General features: G+C 25.9%; 1 protein-coding gene and 1 long non-coding RNA gene across 6 annotated transcripts in view; both read right to left on the minus strand.

The window, feature by feature from the left end:
* The window catches only part of LOC147816139 (uncharacterized), a 58,039-nt gene extending 52,534 nt beyond the window's left edge, over positions 1-5,505 (minus strand). The window contains exons 1-3 of one of the 5 annotated variants that reach the window (XR_015431781.1): positions 4,552-5,502; positions 2,440-2,475; positions 2,115-2,231 (exon numbers count right to left, since the gene is read on the minus strand). Coding sequence is in view for 3 of the 5 variants with exons in the window: in XM_087158253.1 (XP_087014379.1) it covers positions 2,127-2,231; positions 2,440-2,475; positions 4,333-4,395 (204 nt within the window). In the remaining 2 variants the exon portion in view is untranslated. Of the gene's footprint in view, positions 1-2,114; positions 2,232-2,439; positions 2,476-4,255 lie in introns of all 5 variants that reach the window. The other 4 variants (XR_015431783.1, XM_087158253.1, XM_087158255.1 and 1 more) reach the window with 4 other exon arrangements.
* A 10,362-nt stretch (positions 5,506-15,867) lies between these two features.
* On the minus strand, positions 15,868-21,471 carry LOC147816140 (uncharacterized). The gene is made up of 3 exons (XR_015431786.1): positions 19,766-21,471; positions 17,929-18,045; positions 15,868-16,983 (listed from the first exon to the last, which is right to left on the minus strand). It is a non-coding gene; the product is annotated as an uncharacterized LOC147816140 (long non-coding RNA).
* Between the last annotated feature and the right edge of the window lie 800 nt (positions 21,472-22,271).

Below are 22,271 nucleotides of genomic sequence, written 5' to 3' on the forward strand. Positions count from 1 at the left end.
AGAGTGTTCGGCTTCCAATGAGATGAACCGAGTTCTAGTCCCAGCGATGGCTGGTCGGCTTACACCGACCACAGTGCTGACCAGAAATATCCTCAGTGGTAGACGGATCATGGATTAGAGTCACTTTGTCGTCAGGCTGACCGTGGGAAGTTTTCGTGGTTTCCCTCTCCATGTTACACGCATGCCTGTTAGTTTCATCAAAAAATCCTCAACAAAGGCAAATTACTCCCGATAATCAATCGGAGAGTTCCTTTGTCTTCTGGATTGAGTTCAAAATGACAAGGCTACGGAGTTGAACATCAGTAGTCGTAAACCCAAATAATTGGGTCGGCTGTTCAACAACGGTTATAAAAAAATATGAATTGCCTATTCAAATGCAATTTTATTTACAGTTTTTTTTTTCTTCTTTTTTTTTGTTTTGTTTATTATAGTAGTTTTACAATTAAGTAAATAGAATCTAAGCTCTCTAATGTTAATAATAAAGCAAAGTTTAACTTCATATTTTCAATGTAAAAATTAGATCTAAACTTTTACACAATTTACTCTATAAATATTGCATGTGAGATTTTCCATATGTAGAAAAAGAATTATAATTCTCAGGATATTGGAATAAACTGAAGACAAAAGAGAAAAAAAAAGTAGATTAAACGTAAAATAGACAAGGCAAAGTGAACTAGCACCTATAAAATAACATTAATCTTCAGAATAATTTGTATTAAATTTTATAGGAGGTCGCGCTTTCAAAATAACATATTCAATTTCATTCATTCATTCATTTTACAATAGATTTTTCTTATAAAATTTATTTAAGTTCAAAGTTATTTTTGTTTCAGATTTAATATGTTACTAATTAAAATCTTTCTTTAATTCTTTCATAGTTGTTTTAGCATTTTTTATTATTGTTTCTAAAATCTGTTTGAAGTAATTGATATAATAACATGAATGCGTTTGAATCTTCATCTTAAGGTACTTGTGGCATCAGAGCTATCGCTATTTTTTTTTACAAAAAAAGGTCTCTTTCTTTATAATAACACAAATTAAACTTATGATTAAAATAACATTTATGATGCACGCACAAATGTTTTCGAATTGTATTAACAGACATGTGATTGCTGGACAAAAAATTATATGAAATCTTTTTTCCCTCAATAAGCAGGTTTTTTTTTGTTTTTTTTTTTTAAAGTACTTCATTCCTTTTCTTCTTCTTTTGTCAATAGAAGAGAAATGAAAGACTAATTTTTATGCACGAAAGTAACATTTATGAAATTTAAAAAACTTTTATTCAAAAGAAAAACGATTATTTAATAAATTTTTTTCCTATCAAAGCGTAAAAGAATATATACATAGAAAAAAAAATCACATATTTCTTCTTTTTCTCACTTTGCGAGTCGTCATCGCATACGAAAACTAATAATAATAATAAAAAAAAACATGGAATCTATGACAATAACTAAAAAGAGATTTTTGATAAAACCGCGTGTATTTATGACAAAATCGGACGCGTCAAAAAGGGGTTCATTAACTGCGCGTTTCGAGATTCTCGTTTGTGATAAGGCATTTAAGGCATCTTTAAGAATTTTCAGGACAATTTTTTCTGATCATACAAATCAGACAATATCAGAATTACTATATACATATTTGAATTTATTAGTAAAATTTTTAAACCTAAATTTATAATTTCGCTTAGAATAATATATAATTAATTACAGCTACAGATAAGAAAAAAGTGAACCAAAAGGTTTTTTTCTTACCTTTTTTATTATTTTTTTTAAAAAAGGAAAATAGTAAGTTTTGAAATGAAATTCCATTAAGTATGAAGAAAAAAAGAAAGGTATGAATTTCCATTAAATATAACTTGTTTTTAAGAAGTTTTATGCAATCAAGCAATATTATATGTGGAACATTTTTAATATTCAGTGCGAAATAAATAAATAAAAGGAAAAATTATATTATGTAATCTATATGAATATTTTTTTATTTTTATTAATATAATTTATTTATTATTATTTTTGCATTCAGAAAAATTTATTTACATTTTCTAAACAAAAAAATTTTAATTTCTAAAAAAAATATTCAAAAGAGTCAAGTCATTTTATACAATGTAAAGAACATACTTATTTCACTGATCAAAAGTTTAAACTAGTCCAAATAACTTTAGCCATCTTCATGCACACAGTTAAGCCTAATTTACGAATACCTCTGTGAAATTTCTCAGCTCTATCAAAGAGATACTGGAAAAAAAAATATTAAGTGGAACACTCTTTTTTTCTCATAATTAAATTTTCAACACAAATTAAAGTGCACTAAAATGGAATAACAAGGTGAACTTTAAATGAAACATTGCTAGCCAATTTAAATTTTATCTAGAAACACACAAAAACTTAAATAATAACAAAAATAAATGGATGGGATAAATTTTAAAATTTCACTAATTGTTACCTTTTGACCATTTTGATTCTTGTTTTCTCTTAAATCCTGTCAAAGGAAAAGACATGTAAACAAAAATTATGTCATTAATTAAACTACACACTAATACTGAAGTAAAAAAATATTAATTATTTAATTTATTACTTAAGTACAAATTTTTTTAGATCATTCTTATTGTAAAGGCAAAATAGTAAAAAAATTCACCCTTTATTAACCCTTTGACGGTCAGGGAAAGGAGCAGTTTTCGTTGACTTGATTCACGCAGTATTACTAGTAAACAGCATTTGAAAGTAGCAGCTGTTTTCCCCCGTCGTTCTTCCGAAAATGTCTTCCTTCTCTGGCGATGCTGTTGTTGTTAATTTACGTCGCACTAGAGCTGCACAATGGGCTATTGGCGACGGTCTGGGAAACACCCCGGAGGATGATCCGAAGACATGCCATCACAATTTCGATCCTCTGCGGAGGGGATGGCACCCCCGCTTCGGTAGCCCGACGACCTGCGCGCGAAGTCGAGCACTTTACGGTAGCACAGTTTAACGAGGACCAATACCGCACACCCTCGGTCCCTACGCAGACTGATCCAAGTGGTCACTCACCCGCACACTGACCGTAGCCAGTGATGCTTGACTTCGGTGATCTGCTGGGAACCGTGTCTTAACGATCAGTCCACTGCGGGACTCTCTGGCGTTGCCATAGATAGCTCGCCTCACGCACTTCAAAAATTTCTTAAGTATTTGTAGTACATAAATAATAGTTTGTACGTATTTTAAAATAATTAATAAACGATACTATTTAATAGTAAATTCTAAATGATAATCAATTATATAAATAATAATAGTTAATTATAAATATAAGACAAATATTAAATTGAAAGGGCTCAATAAATACAACTAATGTAAAACTTAATGAAGCATTTAAATACAGTAATTACCTAAATACTGTGAACAAAGTCTTCATCAGACTCAAAACTTGATAAGCTTTCTGTATCATAATCATCATTATCTAGCTTTCGTTTGTGAGCCATTTTACTTTACAAGCACCCTTAAAAACGTGCCAAAATATGCATAAAAATGACAAGGTAAAAAGAAAAATTCCCGCTTCATTATGAAAAGAAATTAATGGAACCCGTACTGCCATCTGTACACAGTGAAACTAACTAAATTTCGCGAGTAGGATTCGTTTTCAACATAATGAATGCAGAATAATAACGGCGAACGAGCTCAACTCGTCAGCATTGGGAAAAATTTCACTACAAAAGTACTGCTCGTTTCTAAACATTTTGGTCGAAATCTTTCTCCCGAGCAGAACTCGTTTGCACGCATTATGAAGCACGATTCGATTGCGAGCTGAACCCGTTTAGAACCATCAAAGGGTTAATCTTACTTTGATGTGCTCATCATAAAGAAATTAGGAAAATATTTGAAACTTTTCCTCAGAAATTAGTGAACAAAATTTATCTAAAATTAAACAATAACATCATGCAACTTTAATTTTAAAAAATTATATCATATTAAAAAATATTTAAGTCGCTTACTGTTGAGTAATTAACATAACACCTATTCCATGAGTAGGTATAGAATTGGTTATGTGGCCAATATTTATAGTACTCAAATGCTTATTACTACTTGAGCGTTCAACAAATATCTTTCAAAAAATAAGAAATATAATAGACACATAATATAAAATCTAATTATATTATAGTTAATTAATTAAATGGAAATCATACTTTTGAAATAAACAAATGTAATCTTCATATAACAAAAAATTTTAAACCACCAAAATATAAACAAATGACTAAATAAATTGTAAAGAATTTCATTAGCTTTACCAGCAGTTTTATTTTCTTCTGAATTTCAAATTTTTTATTTTTATTCATGATCTGTTTTACAAAACTTATTCACGTACCATGTTAAAGAATATTAAAATAATATCAAGCATGTTAACTATTCCAAGTCTCTTCTTGTTCATTTTTAACTATCATAATTTTAGACAACAGGCAGATTTTTATAATTTCCAGATAAGTAGCTGACCTTTAAATACTACACTCTAAGATACTTATACATTAAATCCAGAACCTTATTAAACATGAGAACTTTATAAGAGGATCCTGCAGTAATAAATTACCGTGCGTTTTAACAAAAGAAAAACTAACACCATATAACCTTTGAGAAAAGTGTTAAGAATGAGTAAAATACAACAATATGGTAGGGCAGTGAGTCCATGCCCAAAAGTTCGTGGGTTTGATCCCTGCGGGTTGAAGACTCCCCGTGTGGTAAATGGTGACAGATGCACGTTAAATCTGTCGAGTGGCAAAGCCATCCATGTTCCCATAACAAATCAATACCTCTGGGGCATAGACATAAAGGAGGAAGATGAATCACTTCACCTGAAGGGCGTCACAGTGAAGTTGAAGTAGTCTGTACTCTATGTTCGCGCCATCTAGTGACCATTGATATAACATTTTGTTCTCAAATATTTTTAAAGAATTATCAAAGAGCTTATGTTTGAAACATAACATTTATAAGAAGCGACTGTGTGAAGTATTATTTTATTAAATATTTCGTATTTTTACATTTTCTACAGTAACTTTCAAATAAAAATACCAAATATCATAAAGGATTTTTTGTTGAAATTTTTTTTATTTGTTTGTAGTTTTCAAAGAAAATAAATTGCGATTCTTTTCGTTCAAAAATAAAAAAAAGTCCCAATATTGTAAAGTCAAATCATTACATTCATAAATCAAGGAATACATAAAAAGTTTTTAGATTAAATAATCATCTGTAAGAAAAATAAATACGTCTACAATAGTTTTAAAAAAAAATTATTTTGAGTTGGCATTTTTGTAATTATACCTCTAGATTTTATTTATAAGAAAATTAAAAAGCTATAATTAAAAGCTATTTTCATGCATGAAATTTACACAATTTGGAATTAATTGCACTGCTTTATTATTTCAGTTTTAATGGTACTTTTAGTAAATTCCTTTACTGTAACTATTTATTTTTATTACAACTAAATTATAGTTAAGCTTTTATTTTCGTTTTAATAATTGAACAGAAAACTTTATTTTGACCTAATGTCAAGAAAAATAAATGCTTAATTATTATTGATAGTAAAATCCATTTAAAAAGCTGTTAAAATCATTTTTAACAAGGTATCATACCTTACAATAAAAGGAAAACTTATATTTATTGTAATAAAATATTAGTGTAACTAATAAAATTTCAAACTCTACACATACTATAAATAATAATAATGTATACATACTCATGCTTAAGAATCATTTGAGACATGAGAATTTCAATATTCCGCCATCATGCTTTGTCAATAAAAACTAACTCAGCCAAAAGATTGAGCTATGATGTCTTGCTAATCAATAATTCAAGTTCATCAAATTGCCAAAGAAAGAATCCAACCAAATGTTTAAATTATATTGGGTTTTTAAGCAATTATACTGAAACCCTAATGCAATTCAACATTTAGTTTTCTAAACTTCAGAAAATAAAGAGCTATCTGAAAATATAATTTAAACTTCCAAAACATGTAATAAAATTAACATTAAAATAAGCAGGTAAGTTTTAAATTTAAAAAAAAGTTTAATATCAAAGTTTAAATAAAGGCATTGAATTAATGCTAAACGTTAAAGCTTTTATATGTTTTTTTTTATACCTTTATATTCTTCAAATTAAATTCATAATTAAATAATTTTCAATTTATGTGGCCTACAAAAAAAATTGTTCCATGTCTCCATGATACAGTGTTAAATTAAATAACTATTTCAATTGAAAAAAAGAATTATAAAAATTGGACTCCCGTACATATCTTTTAAAATTTCATAAAATATAAGTATGATTATTGAAAACTATATTGGATAATTTCAAGCAGTTCTTATGAGTTAAGAAAAATATAAAAAATACTTAAACCCACAAACATCCTATTAAATAAATATTTAAAAAAACAACTGCAAATTTAAGCTTTCAACAAAACATTTCTTAGTTTGTTACAATAGAGAAATAATACACATAAGCTCAGAAAAAATTGCATATGATAAATATTTGACTCAATTCTGTCCATTTGTTTGACTCAATCACATGAGTTTGAATAATACCAAAAGGTTACATGGATAGCATACAGGGTTAAAAATAAAAAATTAATGATATAAAATAATTTTTCTACTAAAAAGCAATTAAAATGAAATAATTATATTAAATATTATATGATTATTGAATACATACCCAGATTTAAGACCAGGAAGTATCAAAAATTTCTAATCTTCTATACCAACCTTTTCAATAAGAACTCTACACATAAAACTCGTTCGGCTAGAATATAGTATACTCGGATTCACAATTACACTAGGCAATAACTCTTGCTTCACTGTCCGCCATTTGGCCAAGAAGTAATCTAACCAAACGTTTGAACTGTATTGGATCTTTGCAATTTCACTTAAACCCTAATACAGTTCAACATTTAGTTTACGTTTGAATCTGTTAAAAATCTGAAAATATAGCTTAAACGTTCTGAGATTTTAAAAATAATTTTTAAGTAGAAACTAAATAATAAATAAAAAAGATTAAATTTACATGAAAAAAATACTATGTAAAAATATAATAAAATATGGGACAAAATTACTAAAAAAATCTAATAGTTTTAAAAAAAATATTTTAAAGAAATATTGGAATTTATTATATCATCTAAAGAATTAATTTTAGAATAAACTATAAATATTATTAAATACATATCAAAGTGAAACATCAAACAGGAAAGTAATTCTCACCACACTCAAGAAATAATAACAACAATACTAATTAATAATATCAAAGTTCCAGACATTAATAAAAGCATGCATTGAGAACAAAAATATTGTAAAATACTTAAAAATAAATAACAAAACTGCATGCAAACCTGGAAACTTTTCCAGCTTCAGCTTGATGCAAAAATCACATGCAACATAAAATTAATTATTAATATATTTATATATAGAAAAAATCCTGACATTAATCCTAGACATTAATAAAAGCATGCATCAAAAAAGAAAATATTATAAATTTTTTTAAAAAGAAATAAATATCTAAATTAAAATAACTGTATGTGTAGATATCAGAAAAAGTTTCCAAACTCCAGCCAGATGCTAAGATTACATGCAACACAAAATTAATTATCATTAAATTCATGCAAAATAAAATCTTGATGAAAAATTGCAAATATAATTAATAGCATACATTGAATTTAAAAAAAAACTGTAGGTATAAATTTCTGTAAAAAGTTTCCAGGCTCTAGCCAGATGCTAATATTACATGCGACACAAAATTAATTATTATTACATTTATGCAAAATAAAATCTTGATGAAGAAATTCCAACATTAAAAAGCATGCATTGCAAAAGAAAATATTATATAAGTAATTCGTGAAAGAAATATATAAAACTGTAGGTATAAATTTCTGTAAAAAGTTTCCAGGCTCCAGCCAGATGCTAAGATTACATGCGACACAAAATTAATTATTATTACATTTATGCAAAATAAAATCTTGATGAAAAATTGCAAATATAATTAAAAGCATACAGTGAATTAAAAAAACACTGTAAGTATAAATCCTTGTAAAAAGTTTCCAGGCTCCAGCCATTAAAAAGAAAATATTATAAAAGTAATTCTTAAGAGAAAGAAAAAACAGAGTAAGTAAAAACTGCAGGCATAAATTTCTGTAAAAAGTTTTCAGGCTCCAGCCAGATGCTAAGATTACATGCAAAACAAAATTAATTATTATTAAATTTATGCACAATAAAATCTTGATAAGAAATTTCAAATATCAATAAAAGTATATATTGAATAATAAATATAAAAAAAATACATATAAATCTTTGTAAAAAGTTTCCAGGCTCCAGCCAGATGCTAAAATTACATGCAACACAAAAGTAATTATTATTACATTTATGCATAATAGAAACTTGATGAAAAATTTCAAACATTAATAAAAGCATATATTGAAAAAGAAAATATTATAAAAAAATTCTTAAAAGGCAAATAAAATAAATAAGTAAACAAATAAAAGAAAAAATGTAGTTATAAATCTGTGTGAAAAGTTTCCAGTCCCAGAGAGGATAAGAACAATTTTTATAACCTCCCACAAATTTTCACATTTTTTTTCTCCCTGAAAATATTTCGAAAAAAATTATCTAATCTCTATTGCTGTGGATTTAACTCGAAGAAACTCTTTTGCTTTTCTTTTTTTTTTTGGCAGCATCACAAAACAGTAAAAATTCCTTTTTTGATTTTTCTGCTACTATTGTCTGTAAACCAGTTATTCACACAAAGAGCAATAAACCTAGCAACCCCATCAAAAATTCCTTATCATTGGATAAACAGGAGGAAAATTGCTAACAGGACAGGTTCTACCAGGGAAAGAGGAATGTTATTATGAGGAATTTACATATTTTGAATTACAGAATTTTTCCTTGAAACTTTATTTTCGCCTGTCAGTTTTTGAATGAACTATAGTTTTTTTTATTTTCCTAACTTTATGAAAATGTAAGAAAAATCCTGACTTTATGAATATGTAAGAAAAATCCTGACTTTTTCCTGATTTTTTAGCTAATTTTAGAATAGCCTGACTTTTGCAGGTTTTCCTGACCGTGTAGGAACCCTGTTCACTGCATAGTTATGGATAGATTTAGGTAAAATTAAAAACTTTTTGTGCACACAAAATCTTAATTAAAAAAACATTCTGTAATCAATTAATAATAATTATCATAGCATACTTATTATTTCCAGCCCCTTTACAAACAACTGCTCTTTCAAGGATACCTATAAGTTAAAATAAATCTTCTTGGCAGTATAACTTTTGAATGTTAAATGAAACAGCAATTCCTTTAATAGAGGCCTTAAAGAAAAGTCAAACAAGCTTTATATTGATCTACAGGTTACAATTTTCCTAAAGAGTTTGGTACAATATTGCTACTGTTATAAATAATCTAAAAAATTAAAAATAAAAAAAACTTTTCGAAAAAATTATTTGAAAATTCATAGAATTCTGAGATACGGAAAAATATCCAGAATTATCCAAGAAAAAAAGTATTTTTACAATTCTACTTCCTGAATGCAAATAATTTATGGATAAATAATTATATTAAGCAACACTTTTGCTTTTGACATTGTGAGAAACAATTTCCGAACAATTGAAATTAATAGTCAAATATTTTAAAAAAAAGTCAATATAACACTTGACATGTAAACTAAAAATAACATGAAAAGCATATGAAAAGAAATAGTAATAAGTAAACAAAAGACTGAGTCTATAATGCATTTTTGGAAGCTGCGCTAAAAAGTACTATGCAGACCAGCGATTAAAAGTATTTTAGAAGCAGTTACTTCAGCCATCTACTTTTTTAAAAAATTTTATTAAAAATTAAAGCACACTTGTATAAAGAATTAAAGCACATACTCTTGGAATAAGATCTTCTCTAACTACTATACTCATCTCTACACAGTCATTATTCCAAAGAAGAAAAGCAACAAAATCTGTTGCTTTTGATGTCGACCATGAGGAATTTGCAAGTGGAGACATAGCAGCCTTTTTCAGTTCATTATAAGAAAAGGGCACAACATCCTCAGAAATTGTACTGATATTGTTTTCATCTAAAATTAACATTAATTATAACTATATATAGTAATCTAAATTCCAGGCAATTAAGTTAATGATTATTTAAAGCAAAGTGTAAAATTACCAGTTACTGCAGATATCCGTACCAAATTTACTGGCAATGTTTCCAATCGAGCTCTTTTGGATGGTGGCTTTCTAACACTTGTGGAATCAGACAAATAATGAGGAAGATTGGGAAAAATAGAAGGTACAGCACCCTTCTTTAATAGAGATCCATCCCTTTCAGTTTTCCATATCTACAAAAATAATACTTAATAAATAAAAAGGGTACATTAAAGTACGAAAATGAAATAATTTAAATATGAATACGAACTGAGCCATCGACCAATTTCACTTCATAATGAAGTGAAATTGGTCGTTGGAATCTTCATTTTGAAGTGTAAAGCACAAACAAAGTTCTTGGAAGTTAATTCTTGATCACTTCGTGGAATAGATCTCTTCCACTTATCAAGTAAACTAGTATCCTATAAGTAATGTATCAAATAAAATGTTATACCACAACTACTTCTTAGGGAAAACATGAAATTTTATGCAATAATTAGGATGATAAAGAAAAAGCCTGAAATGCTATGCCAATGAGAATATTTTTTTAATCTCTTTAGTATTGGCCATGAAGACTTGACACTCAGCTTTATCCTTTTTTCCAAATTTGAAATCCTAGGATAAGTTTTGCTGTCAGAATAAAAGGAACTAATTTAATTAATCAACTACTCAAAATAACTAAGCTATTAAAAATCATAATAATTATGCACTTTATTCAATGTTACTTGCATGATAATGATAATTAGAACAATATTTTTAATAGTAAAGGTTATAATCACTATTGATTGATTTATCTACAGATAAATAAATTATTATATAATAAATATTAATGGACAGAATGTTTCATGTAGTCAGAACAATTTCAATTGTGATGTAATCACGAAATTTTTATGAAAATAACATTTTCCAACAACACATGTTTACAAAAAAGTTAATAAAAATTTTCTTCAACACTCAGCAGAACATAGAACCAGAGCATGTAAATATTTTAACGAAAGAAGTTTACAAGGATAAAATCATAACAGCCATTACCTGATATCATCCTTTAAGAAAAGGCAATATAAAGAAAGCAAATTCATACTTAACCAATTCAAGTGATAAATCTGATATTGAACAGAAAGAATGAAAACCCTATCAATAAACTAAATTACATTAAATGAGCTATTAACTTTTATCATTCTGTGAAGTTATTAAGTTTTATTATTTTTATTATATAAGTTAGTACAATTAATAGTAAATTAAATTTAATTGTTGAATTTTAATTAATTTCAGCTATTATACATACAAAAATATTCATTTACATACAAATGTTTTAATTTAAATAATATTTATTTTATGTGCATAGTATATATTTTCCTTAATTAATCACTTCTTCGTTATTTTAATTTTAAATCTAAGACATCTGATCAGTTTATCATTATATGTAACATATTTGTTATATTGTATTTTTCAATTTTAAATTATATTATATATATATATATATCGTATTGTATTTAACGTCAATATATATATATTTTATTTTTCAAAGAAATTTATCATAAAACAATCATTGCAAAATTTTAAACAATAGCTTCGTTTCATCTCCAAATGCGATACAGCTAATAAAAACAGTTTTGAAATCGAAACTACATAATGATTAATGATTATCAATTCATGACATATGTACTATATGAATATATGATGTATAATCATAACTTAGATACATATTTAAATAACACGTGCACATACCTTTGGTGCTTGAAAAAGACTGGGTACTTTTTTCCCATCTTTTATTGTTTCTCTTCGTTGTTTCACATACCCGGTATTGCATCCTGTAGAAAAACACACTCTTGGCATTTTAAAATTGTGAATTTTATTTCAAAATTTAATTAATACATAAAATATATAGTAACACAGCGACTATTCAACTGTAACGCATGGAAAAAATGTATGGAATGCACTTTTTTTGATCCCTGAAGAAAAGTAATCAGCGCCACTTTTTGAGCAACAAACCGGTTTATAAATGGCCAGCTGCTTTTCATTTTTCCGGAGGGGAAAGTAAACTGTCCTTATTGTAGTCCCTGCTCTGAGGGTACTGATCTAGGAGTCTTCTGGACTAGTTTAAAACTACAAGGCTACGGAGTTGAACATTAGTAGTCGTAAACAGAAAATTGGGCCAGCTGTTCAACACGGATATAAAATAAAGTATGTAAAATAGAGTTATAATGATGACTATAACTCTTTAATAACTCTTAAGAAAACATTAAATTAATTCAAGATTAAGATGAATAAAGAAATGATTAAATAATGTGTACATTGAAATAGTGAGCCTCACTTGATTATAGAGATCGTAGAGGTAGAGATTATATATAGAGAGAGTTTGGATACAAATTTTAAATGAGTATTCCTCATAATTTCAAGAACATCTAAACCCTAAAAAAATTATTTAAGCAGAAAAAATGTTGAAATTTTAAAACAAACCTGTTCTAAATTTTGACTAGGAAGGTGGGCATTGACAGCTTCTAAGCGATACTTATATGAAGTTAAGCTCCTCATTTCACCATATGTTTTCCAATCGTGAAGGGCAACTGTTGTTAAATTATGAAATATTTTGTCAAGATAATGTTCACATATATATATAACAGATGTTTACATATATAATATGGAAAACAATACTTACATTTAAAAAAAAAAAGAATTATAAACATGCAACACACTTTTTTGAAAAATATATTTTATAATTAAAATTTATAAATGCATTTCCCTATTGAAGACTGAAATTAAAGCAAACAAGTTCACACATATTCTCACATTATATAAAATATTCCAGTATTTTAATTCTATTAGATTTTCATCCCTAATATAAAAAGAGGCATACAAATAGCTGTAAAAACAATTGTTAGAATTATTTTTTTAAAAAAAACTCCAGCCATTCAATCGAAACAGAATCATTTTTTTAATTTGGTGTCACTCGAAAACTGGAAAAAGAAAAAACACTTTTTCATTACATGAAAATTAAAAATAATGCAGAGTGTATAATTTTTAAAAATACAAAAGTAAATAAACTTCTTTATTATTTAAATGTTTTTCATATTTCTTATAAGTATTTTTAATTAATACATTTTCGGTTAGATACGATATGATAAAGATTGGCAAGTCTGTTGCCTTAATACTTATTATTTTTACATATTCTTGACAAAAATATTTCTTGCATAATTTTAATAATATTGAATGCAAACAAAGTTTTTAAAAAAAAACTTTTCAAAAAGAGTCATGTCTGTAAAAGAATGAAAATTCAGAAAACAGTATTTTAATTCTTAAAAAAATAAATCAGAAAACAAAAACAATAAATTCTATTTAATTTAGACGAAAAAATTAAAAAGCTAAATTATTCAGTTGAATAAATAAACATTTTTAATACAAATAATTATGATAACAGACAAGGCATAGTAAAAAAAAAGCTTCATCAACTAAACAGAACATTCAAAGTAGATGATTTCCTTTCGAAACAGTCTTCAATGATAAACAAGTGTTGCCATCCACGAATTTCTATTGAGTAGCTTAAAAAAAAGTAAATGAGTGCTGACAAATATGACATCAATTTAAGGACAGCGGTAATAAGTTTTAAAAAAAAGTTTACATTTTTATTAGTTTATTTTTACAATCTTTATAGAATCTTTTAATAGTATTTAACACTTAAGTTTAAAATATGACAGAGCAGAAGAGAAACATTTTAGGGTTTATTTCAAGAACCACTATTCTTTAAGTTTCCTCAAACTTATCACTTTAAATACTATTTTTCTAAAATACTATCAAAACTTATAAATAAATAGTATTGGTAATGCTATTTTTTTATCTTTCTTCTTATGATTTTATATTTTTGAACTGGGAAAGTATCTACCTAATGTTCATTTAATACACAAAAATTATGAAAACAACTAAAAAAATAGACACACAGTAGAATGAATTTTGTGAATAAAACTATAAGCTACAAGTGTAAGATTTCTTTCTCTCTTATTGGAAACTTACATATTTGAAATAAAAGGTGAAGTTATTTTTGTCTATTTTGCTTTATTATGTATTACAAATTATACAAACATTTATTGTATAGCAATTTGGAATTCAAAGATTAAAACCTAAGCTTCATTCATAAAAATGAAATATATGAACTGATTGAGATACTTACACTTAACACTAACAAAGTGGTTAAACAAGTGAAGTGATGGAAGTCTGAAAAGACAATTAAATTCTTTTCTGCCAAATTTGAATGGATTTCTGTCATCTAATTGCAAATGATAATGGCAGTGTGTAAATGGAGCTCAGTTTCTATATCACTACAAGCAATTGTTAGAAAAATAATACTGATCAAATTAGCTTCAGATTCCTCATTATATTAAAATTGAAAAGCTATAGATTTTAATTTCAATGTCTTCACTGCTAACATAGAACACTGACAAAAATGAACCAAATAAGGGTGAAAGTTGCAAAACGTTTTTATATGAGCATGATATTTGCATATAATCTAGTGAAAAAGTAGTTCAGTTAAAATCAACAGTGTGCTGTTTTTAAAAATATTTCATGTAATTATCAAATTTCAAAAGTTAATAGAAAGTAAAGAAAGGTAGAGGAAATAATTGTAACTAGTTTTTTGAGTTAATTAAATCAAAATTATTAAAGTTATTCTAGAAGGAAAAAAATTCAATTTTTAAAATAAACTCTTATTCTCATATACAGAAGCGATAGCGTAAATTTAATTTTTTTTAAATAAAAAAAGAGAATGCTTATTTTTTTTTTCAAAAAATATACATATTAAATAACTATTCCTTTAATAAAAACTTGAGATATTGTTAAATCGAAGATTTTAAGAGGAGATAGTTGAAACTAAATCTATTCTGTACATAATACAAGATAAGTCAGCTCCTAAGTTTTACTGCTCAATGCACAAACTAAAAAAAAAACACCTAAATTATTTTTAATGTAATCATCATATTATAGCCCTAACATTTATTCCTAATGATTTAAAGGAATAACCTTAAATATGCTAATTAGAGCAGATAATATTTAAAGTAACTAAATCAGACTTAAAAACTTTTTGTCTGTTAAAACTTAACTGAATCTCTCTGCATTCTTTTCCCCTCACAGATTCAAATTCTTAATCTTCAAAGTGGACATCTGTAAAATATGGCCACAGTAATTTAGTCTGAACAGCCATTGAAAGTTAATGTGTTAATTTTAATTTTTGCATATTTGATCATGGGTTTGGAACTATTTGAGCAAATCAAAAAAATTTTTTTGAAAAGATATGAAACTCATTCAATTATTGTAAGATAATATTATACTCATAATTTATTGTAAGATAATTTCATTGAAAATGTAATTTATATAATTTTTTTTTAACAAAATATTTTAATAATGAGCAAAACATTTTCAATTCTGAGCTACAAAAATTTTTTCATCATTTTAAACTAAGTAATTTTAAAAAAGAAAAATCCAAAGATCAATTAGAAACAGTGAAAAAGTATAAAATTTCGAGAAAAGTCTTATTTTATATATTCTTTCCTATATTAGTGATTAATCCTGAATTTTGCATTTCATTATTAAAAATTATAGTTTTAAACAATGTCAAAATTTATATACCTTACAATTCACACATTATACAAAGAAAATTATTCTGTTTTACAATACAGAAAGTTATGAACCTCGTTACGAATTCGGTATTCAAAAGTTAAAAATTTTTTCTTTATATAAGAATTACGAGTGACAAAATTTTTCTTTTGATTTGCTTGAATGGTTCTATAAATACAAACAAATAAAATGACAATTAAGGGGACCAAACTTATGCCTACTCTCCTGGTTTAGTTAATTTCCAGATAGCAATTCCCACTATTTTAAGATACAATAATCCAAATCCATTGGAAGAAAAAATACCTTTATTCAGACAAAAAAAAAAAAAATAGTTTATTGGCTCTAATTAATTGTTATTATTAAAATTAACCTTTTAAAACATTAAAATTGCATGTAAATAAGTGAAGTTTGATTCACCAGGTAACAAAGTATTAAATTGTTTTATGCATAATGTACAGGCATATTGGTATTGCAATTAAATACGTATGAGTCATTTCTAGTAACAATTGTAAATTTATTAAAACATAATTTAATGTTTCAAATATCCTTCTAAATTCTGATTAGTCACTATTAATTGTTCATAATAAGAAATTTTTTTTGCAATTTCATAGGAAAAAGAATGCATTAATGATCCGAAAGTAAAAATATATGCATGCAATCAATCATATGGAAGTATTTGTCACAGCACAAGTTGGGAAAATTGACAGATGAATAACAACAAATAATATATAGCATCTAAATGCAAATTGTAGAATAGTCCAAACTCACTTTAATAATTTTAATTTTTATCTAATGATTTAGGTACTAGCAATAGGATTATGAAATAATAGCAATAGTCTATATCAGTCTTCAAAAGCAATTTTTATATTTGTCATAAATCTTTACATACATTTTTGCTTTGCTTTTTATTGCTATGTTTCTGTCTTATCTTTCCTCAATCTTTCCCATTACTACATATTTTCATATTAGAGGTCTATTTATGAAAACATAGATGTAAGAACATTTTTCAGTAGTTCAAAATTATTTTAAAATTGTAAAAAGTAAGCTTGCTTAAAAAGTATTTGTTTTGTAGTATATTGATTTTAATTATAGATGTAACTTCACAATTTTGAAGAAATTGTAGCTCTTGGTACAAAAAAAAAAATTACATGAAACAGCATTAGTTCTACCTCATATTAAGATCAGTGGCATAGTGATAAATAAGTTTCAGGAGAAAACAATTTCATTGAAGCAAGTTCCAACAGTGTCTGCCTAAAAAATAATTTATTTTAAAAAATATAACAGGGTTAACATACAAAAATTTATTTGTTTTCTTAAGATTTCAGTTTAATTATTTTATATTTAAAAATATTCAGCACTAGAGTGATTGTGAGGAATGCACTGCTCCCAAAAAGCACCTTGGATTAAGCTTTCCTTTCATTCGAATGCCCTTTAAAACTTCCTAGTATATAAATTGCAATTCTTTCTAAAATATTTTTTGAAAAATATATATTTATTGAAGTTTTTTTTAAAAATAATCAATGATGTTAATAAAACAGATAGAACACAAGTGATTTCGTAATTTATAACACATGACACAAATAAAATTAACTTGAGCTAATCTTTATAACATTGTATTTAAGCAATGAAACTTTTTACAAAAACGGTTTTAAACTATTTTTTTTAATAAAATTTTTGAAGGCACATATTAATGAATTTCCTTAAGTCAGTAACCAAATCAAATTTTTATAAAAATGTGAAATTTATATACATCACATCATTGCCAAATTTAAAGAACTTTCTTATAAGTTTTCAAAAGAAACTTTAAAAACATCTATATTTTAATGAATGAGATATTTACTTTCTCAATCAATCAGTTTTTTTTTAACTTTTAGTAAGTCTCTTTAAAGAAAATTTTTTATTTCCCAATTTTTTATTTTAAATCATTTCTAAGCTATTAACTACTCAGTAATTATTGCTACTTATTGAAAAATAGAAGATGAACTCTACGTTTCCTGAAAAAAAAACAAAATAAGAACCAATTTATTTTTTTTTAAAAAGTGATATTAAGACAAGCACACATTATATTTTCTAGCAAGAAAAAAGGTTTGGAGAACAAAGGAAATGAAAAGTGAACAATTAATTCATTAATAAAAATATTCGAATTTTGAACATTCTTTTAGTTTAAAAGAAGAAAAAAAACTTTCAAATACTAACTTTCTTTATAGTAAGGTAAATTTTCTTCTGAAATGCAAACAGCCGAGCCTCAGGAGTAAATTCATGATGAGATGATAATGTTGACATGACACTGTCATGTAATGCTGATACCATATACTGGAAAAAAATTTTTACAAGTGAAACAAAACTACATCAACATTTATAAGATTTTAAATCTAATATACAAAGCAAAACAGATATAATATAAATTACAAAATAATAAAAAAAATTTGCTGTCAGTTTTGTTTGTTTGTTCTGTTTTGCATTATTTACATTTACATCACATATACGAAACAGATTCTACAACAATGTTACATATTTCAAGTTCAAGCACTCCTTAAACCTAATCTTAGAAGATAATCAAAATGCACCATTTGTCCAGTTATGGTCATAAACTACTTACGGGTGTCATTTATGTTCAAAACTTGAGCGGTAACCTTCACTGGTGGAAGTTTATGAAAAGAAAAAACTAGACGTGAAAAGTATTTTTAATTAATTTACTTACATGATTGCTTATTGGTATATTTTCGGAATTTAAATTATGTCAGCATATTTATAATCATTAATGAAATATCTCGGCACACCACTAAATACAGAATTTAATTGCGCGGAAGGGAGGATGCAACTGTAGTGTATCTACCACTACAAAAATACAATTCCATTTCACTAGTATATAAAACATGTTAATTCGATTCTATGGTGGGGTGGCTTTTCATAGGCGAAGGTTGATATCTGCTATAACTTCTCCCCCACATTGGTGACCGGGTAGTTGTTCTGTTGTAGTGGTAGATACACTACACAACAAATAGGGGTGAATTGAAATACTTTTCAGGTAAAAATTACTATAAAAATTGCATAATAATCATTGAGGTTTTATTAACTAAGAAAGAAAAGAAAACTAGAAATAAATTGTTACATTTTATTCATTATATTTTGATATAGAATGCTCAACATACTTTAAAAAAAACTGAAGAGATAAGAACAATTAATAAATAAACTTGTAGATCTGTATCCAGATCTGGACAGAACTCTATAGATCTTATTCCCAATCAGAATTTATAGATGAATTTGTCTTACAAAAATTTTAGCTATTATTTCTCTTAATGAATTCATCAGTAAAAGTGGATTGGGCTATGAGCTACGATATGAGTCACGATAAAGACACGATATGAGTAGACTTGTGCATTAGCAAATTATAATTTTTCTTTTGGCATGCAGATGATCACTACACAACAGATTCCAGAGCAATGCTTTCAACTTACAAGATGGAAACACTGCAGCCTCATCACATTCTAGTTCTACAAATTTTTTTTCCTGATAAAAAAAAAAATTTCAAGATTCCTATAGACTGTAAAGGTGACAAAAAGAATAGTGGCATACGAGCATTTATGATCATTTCAGGAATAGAATAAATAATAAACCTTCTTAAATCGATAAAAAATATTATTTTCAATTTTAATTTATAAGTTTTTTTTTTTTTTAATTCAAAATGTAGAAAAAAACATGGAAAAAATTATAGAACAATGAAAAAAGGGGAAAAAGAAAAATAATAATAAAAATCCGAAAAAAGGGGGGAAATTAATAAAACGCCGTAAATAATCTTTTCATCAGCTCAAGCGATTATATCCGCAGAAAGGAGTGCTTTCTAATATTGTATCAATATAGCCAAAGCAAAATATATCAATACAATAGTGTGAGGAGCAATTAAAAGAAAATTTTACAAAAAATTACAACAAATAAAATAGAACACATTAAGTAAAAATATCACGCAAAATCAGAAAATAAAATGAAAAACAGAATAAAACATAAAACAAAATCTATATTCAATTGAACTTACATAAATTGGAATTTTTTCAAGAATGATTTAAAATATTTTTACAATAAGGTTGCCAGGTTACAAAATATGAAAACAGAAGCTCAAATTGAGGTAAAAGCATAAATAGAGGGTTTTGTTTCATAGTGGATTCTTACTGCAGTACTGAAGTGCGTTTGATTTGTTAGTTACCAAGGATGGGCCTGAAAATAGATATGCACAAGGTAATAATTATAATGGATAATTTAAAGAAGTTAACAATTAATAATTTTAGAAAATTAACTTCTATTTAAGAAAAAAATAAAAAAGGAAAGAGAAAAAAACATGAATTGCCTATTTTGTAAATAATTTTTGTCATGGATTTGCACATGGTAAAAATTATATAAATTAACAAAGAAGTTTTTTAGTAAATTTATTTACAATAATATACAATTAACTAAATGATTTTATATAGAATTTAATTACTTTAGTTGTTGTCCATTGTTTTTTTTCTAATAAATTTTGAAAGAGTTTTTCTATTTGTTTTTTGGATAAATAAATATTACTGCATATTCATTCAATTCTATTCATTTGATTAAAAATGGTATTTAAATAGATGTTCTTAGAATTCTAAGTAATTAGTTTATTTATATTAAAGTTAAAATCATTTCTTTTATCTTACAAATCCACAAAGCAGATATTTTCTTTTATAATACCCAAATCCAAAAAATTGAAATTAATATTATCATCATTATTACAAAGCAAAAATAATTCCTCGGGGTAAATGTTGTTTAATAAAAAAGTATAATCTTGAAAATTATAGATAATTAAATCATCAATAAATCTAAAAACAAATTTAATATTAAGAGTATAATTTTTTTACTAATAGTGCAAAAATAAGTTAGATAAGAGAGATGAAAAATTATATCCTTGTGGTATTCCATCAATTTAAAGAAAAATATCTTTTTCATCGCAAAGATAATTATTAAAAATACAAAAATTAATTAGAATTTCCCAATAAACAAAATCATGACTAAGGATATTTTTAAAAGCATAGTAAAAATTCAAAAGTACATCTTTTAGTTTAAAAAGGAAAATGCTATTGAAAAGATCCTGGAAATCAAAAGTCACAATAGAATTAATTTTAATATGTTTAATAAATTCTAAAATCGGTTGATTGTTAGTGATAATCCAAGAAAAACCTTCTTTAATAATATTGTTAATAATTTTATTTCAGTAATTAGAGAAAATGGTGCCAGATTTAGTTAGGTAAGTATTAGTGACATGGGATTGTTCTAAGTTTTATAGGAATTTTATGAAATTTAGGACTGATAATTAAGTAAGGAAATTGTATATTGCTAATTTTAATTTTTAATCTCTTATATAAAGCCAAAAATTTTTACTATTTTTAACTCCGTATTTAAAAGTGCAATATAGAATTTTTTACAGAAGATTGGATAGTTACTGTTAGCTTTGTCTATGGGGAAACTATAAAATATTTTTGTAGTTGCTTTATTTATTGAACAATTATAGAAAAATTTGTTGAATTGTTACAGTTATTTAAATTATCCTTATTATTAAAAACAAAGTTTTTAAAGTAATAATAAAGAACCTATTTCCATTCAGTTAACATACTTAAAGGTAAAGAGAACCTATTTGATATCTTTCAACAAAAACTATTGAGATCATTAAGAAAGTATTTTAGAAATTTATTAATTGAAATATGCAGGGATGAGAGTAGTCAGAAAGTAAAAAAGAGGAAATCCAATATATATATATATATATATATATATATATATATATATATATATATATATATATATATATATATATATATATATATATATATATACATACATACATACATACATACATATATATATACATACATACATACATACATATATATATATATATATATATATATATATATATATATATATATATATATATTAACAAAAATTTGACAAAAAAAGTTCGATTTTTAAACTTGTAAACCATGTGATTATAAATCCCGATATAAGGCTTTTAAATCACGTAAATATGAAACTCTACATCGAGTTTAAAAAATGCGAAAATACAAATCTTGATGCGTAATTTTTAGATCACGATGCATAATTTTTAAATCGCGCGATATTACAACCGCAAAAACGAATCACGACATTGGATTTTAAGCTCGCGTGAATACGAATTGCTACATAGGGTTTTAAAAGCTCGTAAATACAAATCGCGATATTGGTTTTTTTAAATCTCGTAAATAAGAATCTCGATGTACAATATTTAAATCGCCTGAATAAGAATCGCAACGTTCAACTTTTAAATCAGGTAAATACGAAAATCGATGCTTGATAATAAAATCGCGATTTTAAAAATGCATAAATACAAAACACAATATTGGATTTTTAAATCTCGTAAATAAGAATCATAATGTACGATATTTAAATAGCGTAAATAAGAATCGCAATGCGCAACTTTTAAATCTCGTAAATAAGAATCATAATGTACGATATTTAAATAGCGTAAATAAGAATCGCAATGCGCAACTTTTAAA

The sequence above is a fragment of the Parasteatoda tepidariorum genome, chromosome 2 (assembly GCF_982258835.1).
Source record: "Parasteatoda tepidariorum strain Cologne lab strain chromosome 2, Ptep-v5.0, whole genome shotgun sequence".
Lineage (NCBI taxonomy): Eukaryota > Metazoa > Arthropoda > Arachnida > Araneae > Theridiidae > Parasteatoda > Parasteatoda tepidariorum.